Source organism: Paramisgurnus dabryanus, chromosome 19 (assembly GCF_030506205.2).
Source record: "Paramisgurnus dabryanus chromosome 19, PD_genome_1.1, whole genome shotgun sequence".
Taxonomy (NCBI): domain Eukaryota; kingdom Metazoa; phylum Chordata; class Actinopteri; order Cypriniformes; family Cobitidae; genus Paramisgurnus; species Paramisgurnus dabryanus.
This window is the reverse complement of record NC_133355.1, coordinates 16,255,629-16,275,876: the sequence shown is the minus strand read 5'-3', so window position 1 is coordinate 16,275,876 and position 20,248 is coordinate 16,255,629. Positions and strand designations below refer to the sequence as shown.

At 39.0% G+C, this 20,248-nt stretch overlaps 1 protein-coding gene across 7 annotated transcripts in view; it reads right to left on the bottom strand.

The window, feature by feature from the left end:
* The window catches only part of trioa (trio Rho guanine nucleotide exchange factor a), a 108,271-nt gene that overhangs the window by 27,483 nt on the left and 60,540 nt on the right, over positions 1 to 20,248 (bottom strand). For all 7 annotated transcript variants that reach the window (XM_065291536.2, XM_065291513.2, XM_065291543.2 and 4 more), the window contains 15 exons: positions 18,907 to 19,449; positions 17,739 to 17,861; positions 15,429 to 15,620; positions 14,529 to 14,660; positions 14,064 to 14,294; positions 11,413 to 11,535; positions 10,970 to 11,161; positions 10,712 to 10,881; positions 8,076 to 8,250; positions 3,573 to 3,768; positions 1,949 to 2,115; positions 1,682 to 1,801; positions 757 to 948; positions 523 to 672; positions 316 to 430 (listed from right to left, as the gene is read on the bottom strand). In XM_065291536.2, coding sequence (XP_065147608.1) covers positions 316 to 430; positions 523 to 672; positions 757 to 948; positions 1,682 to 1,801; positions 1,949 to 2,115; positions 3,573 to 3,768; positions 8,076 to 8,250; positions 10,712 to 10,881; positions 10,970 to 11,161; positions 11,413 to 11,535; positions 14,064 to 14,294; positions 14,529 to 14,660; positions 15,429 to 15,620; positions 17,739 to 17,861; positions 18,907 to 19,449 — 2,821 coding nt within the window. The remainder of the gene's footprint in view (positions 1 to 315; positions 431 to 522; positions 673 to 756; positions 949 to 1,681; positions 1,802 to 1,948; positions 2,116 to 3,572; positions 3,769 to 8,075; positions 8,251 to 10,711; positions 10,882 to 10,969; positions 11,162 to 11,412; positions 11,536 to 14,063; positions 14,295 to 14,528; positions 14,661 to 15,428; positions 15,621 to 17,738; positions 17,862 to 18,906; positions 19,450 to 20,248) is intronic.

Genomic DNA, 20,248 nt, shown 5'->3' with positions numbered 1-20,248 from the left:
CTGTAGCGTTGTGCTTTACAGACTGGAGTCTCCTAAGAGTCTCCAGTTAATGACCATGCTTTGATTCTGACTGGCCAGTTAAAATTTCAGCAGTCATGCTAGTTTCATATCACTTTGTGGTTCCTATATTTTCATGTAATAAGATGATTTATTGCAAATAATACTTGTAAGGGTGCATGGGTTTGTTTTGCAGTATCTGCCAGATGACTTTGCACTGTGCTTTACATAACATTCATGAATCATTGCCATGTTATCGTTTAGATTCGGCGTGTGTCATAAAACACTCTTGTGATGACCCCGTAGGCCGTGACTCACTTTTGACCTGCTGCTCAGGTGCTTTTACGTGACTCAACATTCCCGGCATGCTGACACTGTTCCTGTGCATGTACTTCAGGAAAACATCAGCGTTTCGTCTGGCTAAGGTGCATGCCTAAAACAGAAGAACAATGACACTTATTTAGGACTGATGGTGGTTGATCATGAAGATCAAGACTGACCATGAGTGGGGACATAATATGTTACCTTAAGGAAGGCCTCTTTCTGCTCCAGGTGTTTGCTGATCATGGGGGTGACATGGTCGGTTTCGCAGTTGGGTCCAAGTTTGTCTGCACCTCCACACCAGTCCTCCTCACGCTTGTATTCCTGCTCCAGACTCTCCAGCACACTACACACCTGCAGCACAGACAGAAGATGGCCCTTAAAATGTTTCCTTAATACCTTATTATATTTGAGCCCATCAGTGACTCTTTACCCCACCTGCTCAGAGGTCTTGTAGAAAGCCACGGACGCATTGACCAATTTGAGCCGGTCTTCCATCTTCAGCATGAGCTGTTGCCAGTGGGAGGCCACGTTCTCAGCGCAGTCTCGAATCATGTCCATGTCGTAATGATTGGCCTGGAGCATCGCCTCAGCTTTCTGCTGGACCTGCAGGGCGCTCTGATGGGTCTTCTGCAGAGGAAAAGTTAAAGCATGTGAGAAGACAAACAACTTAAAAGACAGGCATGGACCGAGAAAAAAAAGGAACGGTAGACAGGAGTCAGATGGCTAAAGATGAAGGGGCGAACTGATGGTCGACTATTACTGATCCACAGCAGGCAGTTTATAGGCTTTATCTTGAAGAGCACAGCAGTCTTTGGTACAGAGTACAGAAAACAGAGATTGGTGACCTGACAGCGCAAGGAAATGAAAAGACTGCAATGATAGGCAGCTTTTGTTCCTTTAGGTTGTTATTAGTGATCCCGCTACAGAAGATCTGAGGTTATCCTGGATCGGATCTTCATTAAAAAATACTTTGTGTTGGAGCACATGATGAGACACACTCACACAGTCAGTGCTTAAGACTGATAACCGTATTAAGTAGATAAATAATAATAAAATAAACATTAACTAGCAAACTTGAATAAAAAAATAAAACTGAAACATACAATGGATAGTTTTTTCTAAATCTGCAGAAAAACAAGCAATAAACTAATGCATCAAATAATATGCTAAGCTATAAGTAGCTTTCTGTTTCTGTGCATGCGCGTATATGCGGGGACACTAATGCATGTTTACAAAAATTGTGGTTTGAGGTTTTCCAGGAAAGTGCTGAGAGTCTGTAAGAAATGAGCTAGGACATAGTGAAAGAGTTGAAAATTATGTGAACAGGTGGCAGATGATGCATGTAAACCCCAGCACTGACCTCAATAGCATGCTGGAACTGCTCGTGCTCTCTTTGCAGCTGCTCGGCTTCTTGAAGCGAGCTGGCCGTGATCAGTCCTGCGTTCAGCATTGACTCACCATTACGGATCCAACCCAAAACCTGCAGCACACACAGGGACAGGTCAGGGATTAGATAGACAGACAGACATCCAGTGATGTGTGTCTGACATACGGTAAGCATTTGCAAGTTAAATAATAATAAAAAATGTCCAGATGACCAAAGACAGAGAGATAGATTATGTCACACCTGTTTGACTTCAGCCTGCAGGTGGCGCAGCTGCACACACTGCTCCAGGTGTCTGCGGTGCTGCTCTGCAGCCACATCCAGTTCCTGTTGTTTCTCATGCAGGAACTCCAGCAGATCCTGAACCCGCGTGGCCATGTCCACATCTCTGTCACACAGCAGCTCAACACCTAATAAACCAAAGAGAGAGAGAGACGGAAGAGATTCACACATCACACATCATACTGAAAGCAGTCTCGTCTTAAAGGTGAAGTTGATTCTGAATCCACTTTTTTAACTGCAGTTAGTGTGTAACGTTGCTGTTTGAGCATACACAACATTTGCAAAGTTACAATGCTAAAAGTATAATGCAACAGGAGATATTTGCTTGTACAGAAATCACTTCTTAAAGGGGACATATCATGAAAATCTGACTTTTTCCATGTTTAAGTGCTATAATTGGGTCCCCAGTGCTTTTATCAATCTAAAAAATGTGTAAAAGAACAACCCAGTAACTTAGTTTTGGTAAACCATTCTCTGCAAGCATGTGAAAAAATAGGTCACTGAAATTTGGCTCCCCTTATGATGTCAGAAGGGGATAACACCACCCCTTAATCTGCACTATCCAACCATGGCACTGCCATTTAGTGCAGAGGTCAGCTCATTTAAAGGGAAACCCAAAAATGGTACATTTTTGCTCACAACTACAAAGTGCCAATTTTAACATGCTATAATAAATTATCTGTGGTATTTTCAGCTAAAACCTCACATATGTACTCTAGGGGTACCAAAGACTTCTTAAAAAAATTCCTTGCTTTAAAAAATACAGAGATTGCCTAAAACTAAGCATCTTCTTGGGTTGGCTTCATAGATCCAGGAACTAAACAGACCATTTTAATGAGAATGTAAATAGCGGTGCAGAATTAAGGTATACAATATGAAAAATAATGCTATTATTTTAAACGAAGCATAAACATATTTCACAGTGTACCCCATAAACACAATAAAAAGTTAGAAAATGCCTGATTCCCCCCCAAACCAGAACTAAAGTCCAATTTTTATAAATTTGCGAGGACTCGTACCCTTAACTTTTGCAAATTTCATCATCAAAATAGTAGGCGTGCACTGTACTGTCTGATTTTTGTAACCATGCATACTTTGTACGCGTAGGTCGTGCATAGGGCTACAGGAAAATGTAGTATGTATCCCTGGAGTAATGCATTGCATTTTTGTTGAGAACATCTGTGTACACATATCAAATAAACTATGCTTTGCAAGGCTGTGTGTCTGGCTTTAAGATATGTTACGAGGTGTATTTAAGGGTTAATATATGCTTAAATTCTGCAGAAGCAAGATTATAATCCAACATGCATATCTCTGATCTGATCCAAAAACCCTTTCAACCATAAAATCTGTGAATTCAGTGCACATATGCAGAACTGCCCCCTGGCAACATAACCTTATATAACCAATTGCGTGTATAAAGCCACTGACCGCTGTATGACCCTGAGCTTGGATCTTCTCTCATTAGCGTTAGCATTACTGCGCTGTGCGAGGCATTTCACTTTATTCAAGTCTGACTCAAGTAGGACAATATTTAATGGGTTTGTTTGTAATTTTGTAAGTCTGAGGTTCACAAACTGCTTACCAGATGCCTGCACCTCATTGACATACTGCAGAAGCTCCTGGCCCTGGTGGATGACGTGGAAAGCGAGGTTGTTCATTGTAAGGGCTTTGTCAGCGTGGTGCTGCAGTCTCTGTTCAGCCAGCGTCAGATCTTCGGTGTCAAAGTCATTCATCTGCTGCGATAACTCCTCATTCCACGAGTCCAGATCTGAGATGATCTGCGTAAAAAATAAGAGAGCCGTCTGAGATTCACAGATTTCTAATGAGTACACACACACAGGACAAAGTGTGCAACATTGTATTAACCCCTGATGTAGTTTCACTGAATATGTGTCTGTGTGTGTTTGTGTGTGAGAAAGAGAGAATAAGCAATTTTAGTAGTTCGTCCATAGAGATCCAAAAAATGCTGTTTATTAATTGCTGGCTAATCATACCAGACATCAGGGAGTCTTAAACTAGGACGAAATTTCCTATTTCAGCAATTAGTTTAAGGAATATAGTTTACCCAAACTTTACTGTCTGCATCCATGCAAATATGCCTACTGTATCAGATGCAACATGCCAAGTTTAACATCATGATATCAATCTGACGTGACCAATCGTGACATGGCCAGTTTGAACATAAATGAACTAAATTTTAGTTATATTTTAAAGGGATAGTTCACACGAAAACAAAAATAATTCTGGCATTATTTACTCACTCTCATGTTGTTTTCAGGGATCCCACACCTTAATTGACTTCAAATTCAAGGACCTTTCAAGAACTTTCCAGGTCCAATACCCTCAAATTCAATGACTAAATGTGGGGACACATTTCAAGTGAGAGCAAGGTTACATCGTGTTACCTTTAAAGACACATTGTTACAGTTCCCTTTCGAGGGAACTTGCGCTGCGTCACTGCGATGACACTTTGGGGACGCCTCCAGCGGTAAGTGCGTCTGAATGTGTATAACAAATTCAACCAATGGTGAGGCTTAACGACAAAGACAGGGTGACGCGGGAGCCAGGAAGTATATCGCTATCTGAAATATTGCCAAAGACGGCATTACAGGGACGCAGGAAGTATGACAAGGGAGACACAGCGTCTCTTTCCCTTCTCAGGGAACAACAGTTACATATGTAACCCCACATGTTGTCAAACACAACTATGCAAAATAGCATTTTGGTATGAATCAACATTCGCAAACAGAAGATATAAGCATTTAAAGCAAACAGTTTAGCATGTGTGCTTTAAAAGTCTAGAATTTTTTATATTATCCTTTGCTACACAGGGAATAATATGATTTTTTTCCAGAAAACCTCTTGCATAAAATAGATTCAAGCACTTTCAATGACCTGTATCCATGTATGTATATTTTCAAAAATTTCCCAGGGCCTTGAATTTTTTCCCCCAAATTCACAAACTTTCAAGATTTTCAAGGACCCGTGGGAACCATGTGTTTTAAACCTGTATAGCACCCATTGACTTCCATATTATTTTCCTACTGTTGAGATTAATGGATACCATCAACTAGGTGATTACCATCATTTGTCAAAATATCTTCTTTTATGTTTAAAGTAAAGAAACTCATACAGGTGACAACATTAGGGTGTGAAAATGATTTTTGGGTGAACTATCCCTTTTGTGGCTATTCATTTTGACATTTTGGGGCTTGACAGCTCCAGCCCGCACTAGAATATTATTCTTTGAAAATGTATTAAAGAGCATCTATTTCATTGCTAAAAAACAATGTTGTTTTGTGTATTTGGTATAATACAATGTGTTCACGTGGTTTAAAAAAAAACATTATTTTCCACATACCGTTCCTTTTTTAGCACCAGATTTTACTCTCTTCCTGAAACACATGGATTTTAAATGCTCTGATTGGCCAGCTAACCTGTACGTTGTGATTGGCCTGAATACCTCTGACATCAGCCAGAAACGTAATGCTCCTAACCATGTTAAAAAGATTCGGTTGCTAACAGGAGTTAACTTACAGGCTGTAAGTCCAGGGTTCTTGCAGGTTTCAGCAAGTTAAATTTAAGACCTTTTTAAGACCTTTTAAGACCATTATGAGTCAAATTTAAGACCAACACGACACATTACTAGAAGCATTCAAATGATCTCAGAAATTCTTAAAACGTTCTATTTTTATTGATTCAGTTATAGAAAAATATAAAATGAACGCAGTTTTAAAATAGATAATCAAAATACATGGAAATACATTATGCTTAACTCTATTAGACCGCGAGTGTTGGCGCCGACAAATTTTACCCATAGCCCTTTAGGAAGAGAATTCTGACAATGGAAGCCCAAAAATGGCTCATAGTGAGCCATTGAAATACATTGAGTTAGAGGCAAAGAGCTGTGATTTTTCTTAATTAATAGTCAAGAAATGCATTGATTTACAATATTTATACATCACACTAATATGTTTAAGTAGTATTTTTATAAAATTCTATTAACAATGTTTTTTGACAAATAAAATTCACTAATATGAGATCAGTTAGTATGGTCAGCTGCTGGTTTGTGCCTAGTTTTACACTGCCTAATACAACTTTAAAGCTTTAAAATGCATCACACTCTGTAGTATGTAAGCTTATAGGGGAGGTTTCCCAGACAGGGATTAGACTAGTTTTAAGAGCTTTCCAAACTTGAAAACAATTTGCACTGACATATCTTAAAATACATCAAAATGCACACAAGTAATAGTTTTAGTAAGGCATGTTTATTAAAACTAGTTATATGTCATAATTAAACTAAGGCCTAGTCCTGGTTTAAGCTAATCCCTGCCCGGGAAACCACCCCATAATGTTTAATGTACAACTGACTGTGTGCTGTGTATATATCTTGTGCCTGTTTATAAATATACAAAGAACAAAAGATCACTTTCAATTATTATTAATCCCTAAAAGCATTCATATATGCATTTTATTAATACAAGTTATTAATAAATTAATGTATTGCATTTAATTGAATACAGAATTACAGAGCCAAAAAAACACTCCACCCATTCGTTTTATGCATAAATATGCACTATATACACCGCCATCAGGTTTAATAGCCTCTCTAATTACACAATAACGGATGAATCTGCATTAAGAAAATGAAATTTACCATTAAAAGGCTGTTTGATATGTGTTGCTAACGTTATCCACTAAGACCGTTTCTCAATCCGAAGGCTGTAGCCTCCGAAGGGTCGCATTTCTAAGATGTATACGTCATAAAGACTGTCTTATTTCAGAAAATTGATTATTATTCTTAGTTAATCGTTAATTGTTGTAATATGCTTATGACTTGCGAATGTAATGCTCAGTTAACTCAAATAAACCAGGCGATGCCGTATGCAGCAGCCTGCCTATGCGAAAGGGCTCTGATCTACCGCTGTTCATTTAACCGTAACTCCTGAAGCATTTGCGCAATCAAAAAGTTTGAATTGTTCCTAAAAGACGACAATTGCACTTTTTTGAAATATATGGTTTAATACGGTACTTTCTTGCTTTCCGTCTGCCAATCGCTGCTGTTTGTGGAGAGCTGAAGGGAAAAGCGTTAGGTTCAAGTGCATCGCAGCAGAGAGCAATATTAAAGTCTAAAATATAAAACTGTGTAACACTAAAGTTGACACGCTGTTGGTGGCTCGTGACTCGACGGCCCGACTGTTTAAGTTGATTTTCAATAAAGCAGCATTGATTTTTGTTCGCTTCTGTGTCCTCTATGTTTCAGAACCTGGCAAATGCTCAGGTAAGCCACGGGCTTATAAATTACCCCGAAAAAGATTTTTGCTATAAGTTTAAGGATTGTTTCTCGCCAAACCCACAGTAAACAGTCAGATCACAACACCTGAAATATAGCTTATGGCTAGATTTGCGTTGAGTATGACAAAGGGCGGAACGTTTCTTTTTAGAGACCCACCACCATCATACACTTTCTGCCTCCGCCATTAAGTTAGTTCTTCAGCGTTTTAAATTACTATTTTATTTTCTGCCGACAACGCTTTTTGGGAATGAAAAGAGGTAAGAAATTTAAGACTTGGGTAAATTAAATTTAAGACCTGGGATAAAAATCTGGGTGTTTTTAAGACTTTTTAAGGCCTTAAATTTAACATTCTGAATTTTAGACTTTTTAAGACTTTTTAAGACCCCGCGGGAACCCTGAAGTCCGAAGCGGGAGGAATTGTGATAATGTCGGTCTTGTCTACATCAACAATCCCAGGAAGTAACTGTTGCCTACAATCTGTGTGTTTGTTGTAGTCCAAGAAAAGAGATTTACGTTGGAGACAATAACTCGCGACATCGTTTACTTTGGGGTTTGTACCTTTTGCATATCATTAACATGTACTAATACACACTTACACACCAAAGGAAATTTAAAAACGTGAAATCGGATGACAATAGGTGCTCTTTAAAAATTTAATAAGTCACCCTTATTGTTGACCTGCATTACATGCTTTCTTAAACTTGAAGTTTCAATTTCGGGCGAACTTTTCCTTTAAACACACTTTTCCCCCACTCCCAACTTATAAAGAACACAAATAAGAAAACTCACGTCAATGGCGTCCCTCTCAAAGATCCTAAGCTGGAGGAAGAGCTCCAGTTTGATCTTCCGTTCCTGAAAGAGTTCCTCCATCTGAGCCTGAGCCTCATCCAGCTGCTGTAGGACAGTCTCGATGTGGTTGATGGAGCTGTTGTGAGGAGTCTTATTGCTGGAGATTGCAGAGTCTCTGCGAAACACATGGCCAAATGCTGTTAGTACTAGTGTATATTAGTTCTAGTGTGTACAGAAACGCATTTTAATTCTTATAACGTTGGATTTGGAAAAGTCTAAGCTGCAATAAAACAGGAATTTAAGGAATGTTTGGAATTTGAGTCCATAACACCCCCCTTTCTACAATCATACCTTCGTTTGCGCAGATACAATGCTTTTATTTGGTTATCCTGAGTCTTATCTGCTTTACAGACTCGGAGTCTGAGAGTGGGGTCAGTAAAGGGCAACTCTGGTACAGTTGGGTGTTAAGTGTCTTGATAAAAGGAACTACATCAATCAATAGAGGAAGTGCACTTAATTACCCCCTGTTAAATTGAAATGACCGGGAAATTCTCCATATATCAAAGTTACTATGTTACCTGCCCACAAGTAACCAAATAATAAGAGTTTTAATTATTTATCTTCATACACAGACAACATTAGTGATAATAATGAAAGTAATTTAATTGCATTCGTTTTGTAAGACAGGTGTTATGAAACCTTTTAGACAACTTCTGAATTTTTGCTTAAGATATTATGACAGCACATTAACTAATGTTAACAATACTTAGTTTAAAAATGCAAGCTTTAAGAGCTGATGCAGAGCCGCAAAACAGTCTTCTCTGCAGAATGAATCCAGATTAAACCACCGGCTCACCACAAAGAGGTTTATAGAGTTTGAACAAGTAAACTAGTTATTTGTGGAGCTTAGACCTCATTGAGATGCATTTAAACGGTCAGCAGAATAATTAACTTACAAACAACGCTGAGAAATACTGGGGGAAGAAAGAGGAAGTGACTTCAGGCTTGAAATTTAAATGTAATAAAACAAAAGCCCAGTCTAATGAGATTAAAAATTCATTAAAACATTGGAGTTATATGGTACTAAAAGTTTATCTGGGAATGTGTGAGAGGATTACAAGCACATTATAGAGATAATATGTAAAATATGCAACATTATCCCTTTCTTTTTTCATTAAAAAGGTTTATTATCATCAGGCACAGCTTTAATAACTGTTTAAGAGAGTGAACGAATAAAAGACGAAGAAAAAGAGTCTATAAGGGAGTAAAAGTGGTCTTTCATCTTCTCTCAAAGGATACATGTGGGTTAACTCTGATTAAATTTTATTAAAAACAAATGGTGCAATAAAGTAAAATCACTGTTATCTGGTAATAAATGCCCTTGTTGTAATTGATGCTTCAATGCAACTCTGTAGAGAGGCTGTTCCCATGGTGACGTGCTTTAATCATTATGCATAACTTGTGAGACGGAGTGCACCATCATATGGAATAAAACATTTATAGTTAAAAAATTTGCACCACCATCAAATTTAGTCCTGCATTTAAAAAGTAATGCTAATATCCAGTTGCAGCATTTCTGACAGTGTGAAGAGCTTGTGTGAGTGTTGCATCTCTATGGTGCACACATTCTCTGTGTTGGTGCGAGTTGGGGACCTTTCTGTTTACACCTCCGGGCTCTTGGGGTTTAAGTATCACCTCTGCATAATTAACAGGGCGGTTATGAAAGCAGCATTACATAATACACTACAGGTAGAGAGAGCACATGGAGCGAGAGACATCACATAGACCATGAATGACCAGAGCACATTTCTCCATAACCAAGGAAATGCAGCGCTATGCGTTGATAACTTTTACGGGCGTTACCTCGATTTGACAGTATATATTTTATATATAGGGTCCATCACACCGTTCCTAAAGCTCTGAATATCTTATTATTTCACAGGGTTTCCACTTCAGTGGTGTTGGTGTTCAGGGACTGAAAGCTGTACTGATCAAATCTGGCAGTGTAGGGTTAGAAACAAAGCAGGGAGTTTGCCAGAGGGGACAGAGAGACTTCACTCCATCTCTTCTGGCTTTTTCCCTCTCTGCTTTTTGCTCAAGCATGCAGAGCCTGACTGCACCTTAACTCCCCCCGGCAAACATGCAGATTATACATGCGTGACTGTTACCACCATCGAAAAACGCCACAACAACCAGAACACAGCAGGACATCGAGCTGCAGTCTGTCACAAAACTAGCAAGTTATTAAACTAGCGAGTTAACAAATACCTATATCCTTTTAACAAGGTGTGACGTGTCAAAGCAGCAAGCTTTTGTCCAGCCCTGACCATGTAAAATGTAATGATAAACAGGAAATTTGGTCAAAAAGCTTTAGTATCTGGATGCTGCCTTGGTAAACCCCGCCCACTGAGAAATCTCATTGGTCCGGAATTATGCACCACATAGCTGTACAATTTTCACGTTCATTTTGGACAGACAAATTGCTTGTTACTGAAAACTGCTGCAGTGTCTGGTGGGATCACGCTGTGCATCCGACTACAGAAGACAGCTCTAAAAATGAACAAACTGAGCAAACAGTCAATGCTCCGATACCTCTAGCACAAAAGCAAGTATAGGACGGAGGGGTAGATAAGCACCTGAGTTGTTGAATAAGATCTTCTCCTTCTTTGATAACATTGACAGTGAACTGTAGCGTGGTCTGTTGCTGCTGCCCGAAACGCTTGATCAGATCCTGAACAGCCTCCACCGACTCGGCGTAGACGTCGTCCAACAGCTCCTTCTGCAACTCTTCCAACCACGTCCAAAGCTTCACACCAAAACAAACATCTTAGAAACTATGCAATATCTAGAAGATTTACAAATTTACTGCATATTGAGCATCTTCTGGTTCTTACCTCTTTGACATGAGTGTGGAAAGCCACAGACATATCCAACAAGACCTTACGCTGCTCCACACGCCTAACAAAGTCCTGGATCCGATCTTCCAACTGATGGGCGGCCTGATAGATCTCTTCCGGGTCACACTCGCCCGTCTGGGCCAACTGCTCAGCTGCCTCAAGCAACTTATCAGCATTGGTGTATGTGTTCTGATATAAAGATGCATAATTTTTATAATGATGCTTGTGTCAAACATACTATGTAAAATCATACGTAAACTAGATAGGGGTCAACATATCCTGGACAAACTAGTAAAACTAAAGTTTAGTGGCTAGAGAGAGTGGCTTATCTCTACTTGATATGTATTAATGCGTGGGAGAATCCAGGAAAACCCTGTTCAAAGAAAGCCTGAGAAGAAGGAGGAGATGGGAAGATGCAAGCGTGGGTGCGAGTGGCAAACCTGAGCAACTTCTTCAAAGTCTTCGTGGCGTTTCTGTAGAGCTCTGGCACGATGCAGAGACTTCCCTACCCCTGTATGCTTACTGAGGAACGCCTCACCGTGGTTCTCAATCCAGTCGAGAACCTGCTCAGACACAAACACACGAGCAAAACTTAAAGTATGTGAGACAGCAGAGAAGCCAAGAAAGTGTGCTGTCAAATGGCTTACAGTAATGAAGGTCTAATAAATAAACCATGACAAGTGAGACAGAAGAATTGAAGACAGATTTTTTTGCATATATGTGCTGTAAAGGTGCCGTTCTCTCTCTCTCTCTCTCTCTCTCTCTCTCTCTCTCTCTCTCCCTTTCTGCCTCCCATCACATTCCCAGCACCTGAATAGTGGTTTCCATGGCAACACTTTCTCTCGACCACAGAATTAGCTGTTCTGCATCCTCGCAGTCAAACTCCTCTCTGCACCATAAACTGGCCCTGAACCTATTCAACTACGAACACATTTTACAAAAGTATGAAGGTATGCGATGACAGAAGTGTATCCTTGACTTTAAATTAGCGTGTCTATTTCAGTTTATATGTTAACAATGACAATCCCAAAGCACTTAAGCTAAAATATTGCGGTAATTTTTTCTATCCTGTAAAAATCGAGACAGCAGCAGCGGTAATTAAACTGTAAAAAAGCCTCCAGCTGCTGCTCTGTGTATCTCTCTTATATTATACACAGTATATGATACAGTATATGTTACTAAAATTAAACATTTTTAATATGAAATTATTTACATTGTCTTATATTGTCATTTTCATTTTTTACTTTATTTGTAAATTAATTTGTTGACATTTATATTACCATAACACTTGCAAAACAATACTTTTTTGTTAACAACGTTAATAAATTAATTTAATAATTTATTAAGCATTTATTAATCTTTGTTAATGTCAATAAAACTGTTCATTAAAAGCTGAAATTAAAGGAGTAGTCCACTTTATAGATGGGGCCCATTGACTTACCATAGTATTTTTTTCCTACTATAAAAAGTCAATGGACCCCATCTTTAAAGTGGACTACTCCTTTAACATTTATGCTAAGATTTATAAATGCTGCAAAAGTATTGTTTATTGTTAGTTCATGTTAGCTAATACTAGGGCTGGGCAAAAAAAACCCAAATCTTCGATTAATCGTTTTTTTTTAAACGTGGTCGATTAAAAATCGATTCTCAAAGGCCACAAATCGATTTTTTTTATGAAATAACATGATCCTGTTTGATCAAGGAATGCGACTGTTTTGACTTTTGTCAGCATACATTTTTCATCTTGCATCAAAATTGTATTGTATTTAACATAATTGTATGCATTTGAAAATTAGAGATGGGTTCTGTTTTAATGTACCCAAGTGTACCCAAAATAAAAAAAAGTGTAATATACAGGTTGGTGGCTCTTAATTTCCTGTTATTAATTACCCACTTGTAAACTTATGCTCACTATTTTTTTTATAAATATAGTATTTGTATTAAATCTATATTCATTGAGTTGAATAGAGTATAAAAATCGGTCTGATAGCTTATGAATCGGAATCGAACAGAGAATCGAAACGATAGCTTATGAATCGAAATCGAATCGATCGATCCGGACCATCTGAATCGATACACAGCCCTAGCTAATACATTAAATAATGTTTACAAAGGGGCTTTTTACACCTGGTCACTTCATGCATTTTAAAGACCAAGTAAAAATGACCAAGTGTAAATGCCCTCCAAAACGTTTTTGAGACAGATTTATATCAGATCGCTCAAACCAGGAGGTGGTCTGGGACGCATTTCAGACGAAACTGGACAAGTGTAAATACATCTGGTTGATGAAACCACATGTCAGCAGTCAGCACGTCACCCGTAAGTTAGCCGGCCAAGAGGCAAACAAACAAAGACGACACACTTATTGCTGTATGGAGCGACAACTGCGGGTAAAATGCTTTCTAGAACCAATAAAAGAGTCCAATGACAAACTCAAATGATATTTAAAAAAGAAATACAACTTATACAACTATAAGAAATACAACTGAGAGTTTTATGAACGCTTTTCCTCGTCATGGACCTGTATGTTAAATCAAACATACAGCACAACATACAGTAAGTGCTGCCTTTTGTTGCATAAATGTCGTCTTAACTTTTTTAAACCAGAGTAATGAATAGAGTATTTGCATTTTGTGCGGGAGTAGAAGATCGGATTCATATCAGTTTTGCCAAGACGCATTTATGTGGCCGAATGTAAATGAAACAAATCAGATAGCTATCTGATCAGAAAAAACACATGAAGTGACCAGGTATAAAAGGCCCGAAGTGTTACCTATACTACTATTTATCTAATCAAATACGGGAGTTTGTTCACAAGCCAGAGAATCAAACCTGTATCTGTATCATGAATCATAAACCTTTTATTCGTATTTTATCAGCTATTTTGAAAACATTGATTGCCTAAAAAGCTCTTTCATTTATTCAAGCAGACAATATTGCTTTTCCTTAGCATTTTTCTCTCTCATCCTTCTGTACGCTTTTTAATCTTCCCCAAAGGCATTATGAAACACCACACACTGTTATCAGTATTCCACTTCTACCCACGCGTATCTAGGGGTATACTTTCAGGTGAAAGGCTGTTTGTGTTTACCTGCTGAACATCCTGTTGAAAAACACACAGCTGTAGACGCTGGTGCAACCGGACCTTACGATGTTGCCAGATATTCTCCAGCTGTCTCTGGTGGTGCAGAACCTCATGAATGATGTCCAGGACATGATGCACAGCCTTGGAGTAATTGGCAGATGCCGTTAATGAATCAGCACTGCCGGGGGTCAGGGGCCGCTGAAGCTTGTCCAATAAGGCTTTTCCATCTTGGCTCACCTGTATGAGGGCGGTACAGAGAGGAGACAGTAACTAACACGAACCTATTAAGTTTAATTAATTCTCTTTATACTCCTAATAGATTTTCATAATAAATATAATTAGCCTGAATTGCCACTCTAATTGGTTTAATGTGCAAGTACAAATGACTTGAGGATCAATTTAGTTCAAAGAGTTTTCAAGAGTGCCTAGTAATTTATTAACACACACGCACGCACACACACAGTACTGTACCTCAGAATAGGCAGCTGTGATGTGTTCATACAGGCCTTGGTGATGGTGGATGGCATCCTCCAGGTCCTGTAGCTCAGAGGGCAGATCTCCTTCCCCACAGGCTTTACACCATGAGTCTACATTGCTCATGTACTGAAGAAAGACAATAACATTCACTATACAATAGCAATATTTATTTAAACTATACTGTATATAACAACATATCACAATCAATTCAATTTTCTAAATGTAAAGCATTTACATTTAAAATCCTTCTCATGTTCTCAAACATCATATACATTGGCATGACTTTTTCAAAACAAGACAAGCCAAAGATTCAACAGATTTCATTGAAAGAAAATTGCAGGTCTCGAAACTAGCAGCACAATGTTATGCACTGTTTGTACTTTTCGAACATCTGACATCAAAAGAATCCAAATAATTGAAATCTATGTAAATGGAAAAATATGAGGCATGATGCTTCAATTGCTGCCCCCCGAATATCAACTCTTATTTCGTGTCCATCCTCCTTTTCCTCAGAGATGAAGAGCAGAATTCAAACAGAATGGCATGTATGAGGATTGCAGAAGCCGGGCTGTCTCAACTCGACTGACAGCTGGAGTGATGCTCACAGGCATTAAAATCTAGCCTTTATCATGTGGCGATCAACAAAGGATGACGCTATCTTGTCTTCAGTAATTTTAGATTTCTTGCTCTTGTTTGCTATTCTGGGTATCACAAAATCAAATAAACGCAGAGTCTGTCATTAGCTTTCAACAGCGTGTACAATTTATTCATTTTTCCTCTTACTCCTTAAGTAACTAAAATCAAATTTCTCCTGCAGTCCAACTGATCTCATTTCACACAGATAAAACAGAAATCCCAATTGGTTTTAACAATCATCACTGTGTTTACTCTGACCTGATCGCATTTCTGGTGGAAAGCAGCGGACATCTCCAGCAGGGCACTCCTCTCGTCTAGGGCGGCAGCAAACGCTTTCCACTCCTGCTCCAGCTGACCTGAGATCTGTTTGATTTGCTGGGACGCATAGTGGCCCGCCTCCAGCAGCCGGTTCCCAACCGACATAATGCGATTTATGTTTACGTAAACATTCTGAAGAACCACAACAGAACAAACAAAAAGAGTTACTTTAAGTAGTATGGTGGCATCGACCAAGTTATACAATCAGGTTTGGTTTAAACCAGTGGTTCTCAAACTGGGGGGAGTCCGTTTAATTACATACTCATAGGGCAGAAATCAGTAGCATGATTACTTTTGTTCTGATCAATAACTCAAGAGCTCCAGCTCAGTCAAGTCCAAGTCAGGTTAAGTTTGAAAAGCTCTTCAATAGTAATAATGCAACACAAGGGGACTATAAAACTGAATACGAGGCAAACAGTGAGAGTTACTGTATGTTAATCTTAAAAGAGATGGTTCACCTAAAAATATTCGTTCACCCATGTGTAAATCAAAATTTGTATGACTTTCTCTTGAACACCAAAGACTTATATCACAAAATGTGATTTTGTGTCCACACAATGGAAATCTATGGGGGCCAATGTTGTTTGGTCAACCACATTCTTCAAATTATTATCCATTATTATTAATATTAGTCATAAAGATTTTGAAAGATATAGGTAAATAAATTATGACCAAACTTTATATTTTTGAATAGTATATTTATACCTAACCCTTTAAAAAGATCAATAGCAGCACATAACATTCCTTTAAAAACAAAGGAACACAATCATTAAACACATACATTAGCAGTGGAAGTCTTACTAAAGCTCAATATTGCTAAATCTTCCTTCTGCCTTTTTCAATAAAAAGTGATCAATACTTTTCCCTGCAGTAATGGGGCTTTTAAAGGACCCACAGCTGGTGGGCGGACACCCAAACAGGAAGCACTTAGGTGGTTCACCGTCTCTACTCGATCTCTGATTATACAGTATGATGAGTCACCATCCCTGAATACAGACTGAGGTGTTACATCATCCTATTTAAAATGTAACCTTTAAAGGGAAAGTTCACCCAAAAATGAAAATTCGCTCATCATTTACTCACTCTCAGGCTGTTACAAACCTTTATACATTTTTTTGTTCTGATGAATACGAAGGAAGATATTTTGAGAAAAGTTTGTAACCAAACCGATCATGAGCCCCATTTACTTCCATAGTAGGAAAAACAATACAAACAGAACAAGCGTTCCTCAAAATATCTTCCTTTGTGTTCTTCAGAATAAAGAAATGTATATAGGTTTGTATAAACATGAGAATTTTTATTAAGCAGCTACCCATTCTTCCATCCATTCACCCACCCATCTGTGATCCTGTCTGGGAAATCCAGGCTAGTCTCATAATTTAATTATGAGATTTGGAGGATCAAAGTTTGATTTTAATCATTGATTTCAATCTTTGACATGATCTTAGTCGGCCAATATTAAAAATATCAAGGTTATTTTTCACTGAATGTTCTTTACATTACGTAGGATGATTTTAAACCGAAAACAGTAAATCAGCAAAAATGACTTTGGCTGGTTTTTCACAAGGCGGGTCACATTTGATCAATCATAAGTCATTTGAAGATTGTTTGTTTGATCATTAAAGGGAAACTGATGCTCATTTTCCAGCTCCCCTAGAATTAAACATTAGATTTTTACCGTTTTGGAATCCATTCAGCCGATCTCCTGGTCTGGCTTTTAGCATAACTTAGCACAATCCATTAAATCTGATTAGATCATTAGCATCACGCTCTAAAATAACCAAATAGTTTCGATATTTTTCCTATTTAAAACTTACATCGCGTACTAAGACTGACAGAAATTTAAAAGTTGCGAGTTTTCTAGGCTAATATAGCTAGGAACTATACTCTCATTCTGGCGTAATAATCAAGGACTTTGCTGCTGTAACATGGCTGCAGCCGGCGCAATGATATTACACAGCAGCCGAAAATAGTTCCCTTTGTAACTTGCAGTGGACTATTTTCGGGCACTGCGTAATATCATTGCTAAATGGTCTAATCAGATTCAATGGATTGTGCTAAGCTATGCTAAAAGTGGTAGCGCCAGACACGGAGATCAGCTGAATGGATTCCAAGATGATAAAAATCAAATGTTTAACTCTAGGGGAGCTGATAAATGAGCATATATTAAAAAAGTGGAGTGTCCCTTTAAGTGCTTCTTTCTGTTTTTGCACACAGGCTTTATGTAATTCAAGTTTCTAAGCATCTCACCATGCAGTTCATGGCAAAGTGGTTGTGCTGGGTCTGCAGCTCCATAGCGTGGGGGTGGTTGTTGCCAATCTCGGTGTAGCCTGCGAGGAACAGCCCTTTGTTGTGCATGATCCAGTCAAACATCTGCAAAGATACGGCAAATCACATGCACTTCAGGCACACGTTCGGCTGTAGGCGGCTTTAGCGTAAATGTGCGCGTGAGCTTGTAATACAAGAAATCCCGCAGAGCGCTCGCTTCAGCACGTGTACGTACAGCTGATAGGGGTAAAAATAGAAATCATAAAAATGACCCGTTTCTCAGGGGCAAAGAATAGCTGCTGGTATCCTAGCAACATGCAAATCTTCCACCCACTATGAGAAGCATTTCGATGAAATTAGTGCAAACTTCTTTAAATATGAGTGCAGCTTAAGATAAAAACAAAACAGTGTTTGCGTTCATGTGAAGAAAAATAGCTGATTCAACATAAGTTAAGCTCAATGAACAGCATAGTGCCAGCATCAAGCATGACGATTTTTACACCAACTATTAATTATCACAGAAAATAACTGATTCTTCTTTCTTGCTTTATTTATTTATTTATTCTTCACGCCATTCCTGCATCTATAGCTATAACCCATAACCTTTGCGTTGTTAACACAATGCTCTACCACTAAGCTATACAGGAGCACATTAGGTGTTTAGCAGAAGCTTTTATCCAAAGCGACTTTCAAAAGTGAGGAAAAACAACAGAGCGATAGTATACTTAAAAAGTGCTGTTTTTTACCTGGGCTGGGTCAATACAATGTACAATGCTGGGTTGTTTTAACCCAACTGCTTGGTTGTTGTTACTCGCAGCATTTTTAGTGTGTATGAAAGCTAATGTTTCCCTTTTAAATGTAAAGATCTCAGGCATTTAAAATGTTAAACTGCAGCGTATGACCTACGAATAAACATCAAGTTAGCGTATGCGGGTGTGGAGACTAATAAAGTAAGTAATCATTGTAGTTTTTTTTTTACCGCTGCCATTCTAAGTGTAAGTGTTCACCTGAAACACAAATGTTCTCAGTCAAATACTTTATATGCATTACCCATCTCTATTGCTTTTTTATAGAGGAGAAATCCCCCAGCACAGTCAATTACACGCAAGAGAACAGCTATGACATTACCAGCTTCCTGTTCAACTCTCACCTTTTCAGCATCTTGCTCAAACAGTCTGAGTTGAAAGCACTGGTCCAATTGTAGCTTGCGGACGTGCCAAGACTGGTTCAGGTTCTGCCTGGTGCTGTGCAGTTTTTCCAGGAGGCCTGAAATACGGGGCACCAGTCCCTGGGTGTCAGCATTGGGCTGTCCCTGCCCATCTCTTTGACCCGGCGGTACAGGCACAGTTCGGTTAGCGTAGCTCTCACTGCTCTGAATCCTCTGCAGCAATCTCTGGCCCTCGCTGTCCACCTCTTCCACGGGGGCCTTTATCACCTTCTTCTTTAAGGCGGCGTGCTCCTCTATCATGCGCCGGGATCCCTCCAAATCCTGCGGGAAGTCCTTGCGCGTGACCGTTTCTTGCATTTCCTCCAGACGGGCGAGCAGGTGCCGCGCGTTGCCTGCGAAGTCCTCAAAGGCCACGCGGATCTCGATCCACTCCTCGTGGTTATATTCCAGGCTGCCCTCGAAGTCGGACGTCAACTGGGATGGGTCCACCAGCTTGGATAAGCCCTCCAGGGACACCATGGTGGTCTGAAAAGTGATGGAGGAAAAAAAAGATTTATTGTATAGAAAATGATAACCGAGAAAAGGGTAGTGAAGAGAGGAGGTGGAATATGAAAAATAAATCAATATGCACATCAATATATGCGCACACACAATATGACTTCTTGGTGCGCTTGGAGAATCCTTTGAGAATTGATGCACCCGTTCCTGTCTCTGTTAATGACCAGAAAGGCGAGACAGATATTTTTAACCGGGGGCATAAATCTAATTTCATACAGCCAACCGGGGACCGCCTGAGGTCCAAACTACCTAGAGTCAGAAAGACTCCCAGCTTGAAGCCTGAGGGCGTCAGTAAGGGCGATATCACCACAATAATGGAAGTAACACAAACCAGCAGGTAGCTTTTTACCTGAAGCAGAAAAGAGACTTATAAATCTGCATGAAAATGTGAAGGTGGTAATAAAGTAAAATATTGGCTTAGGCAAACTAGGGCAAACAAAGGTCCAATGAAGCATTTTTAAAATAAAAATTACAATTAAAATTCTGTCATTATTTACTCTCTCTCTGAACTTTTCACTTAACTTTATACTACTTTTCATAAACCCACTTATTATGATAGCTCATAAATGTTGTCCATTTCGGTTAGCCTGCTTTACCTAAGAGTGCTACTACAATAATTTATTCTTTCTACAAATGAATTGATGCGAACCACAACAACATGTTAGCGAGTGGGCTTCATCAAAGCCTTGAGAGAAAGGCAGAGAGCGGAGGTGTGCATCTCTTTTGTGAAGTCAAGGTAAACACAGCCCATCGCTATTCATCAATT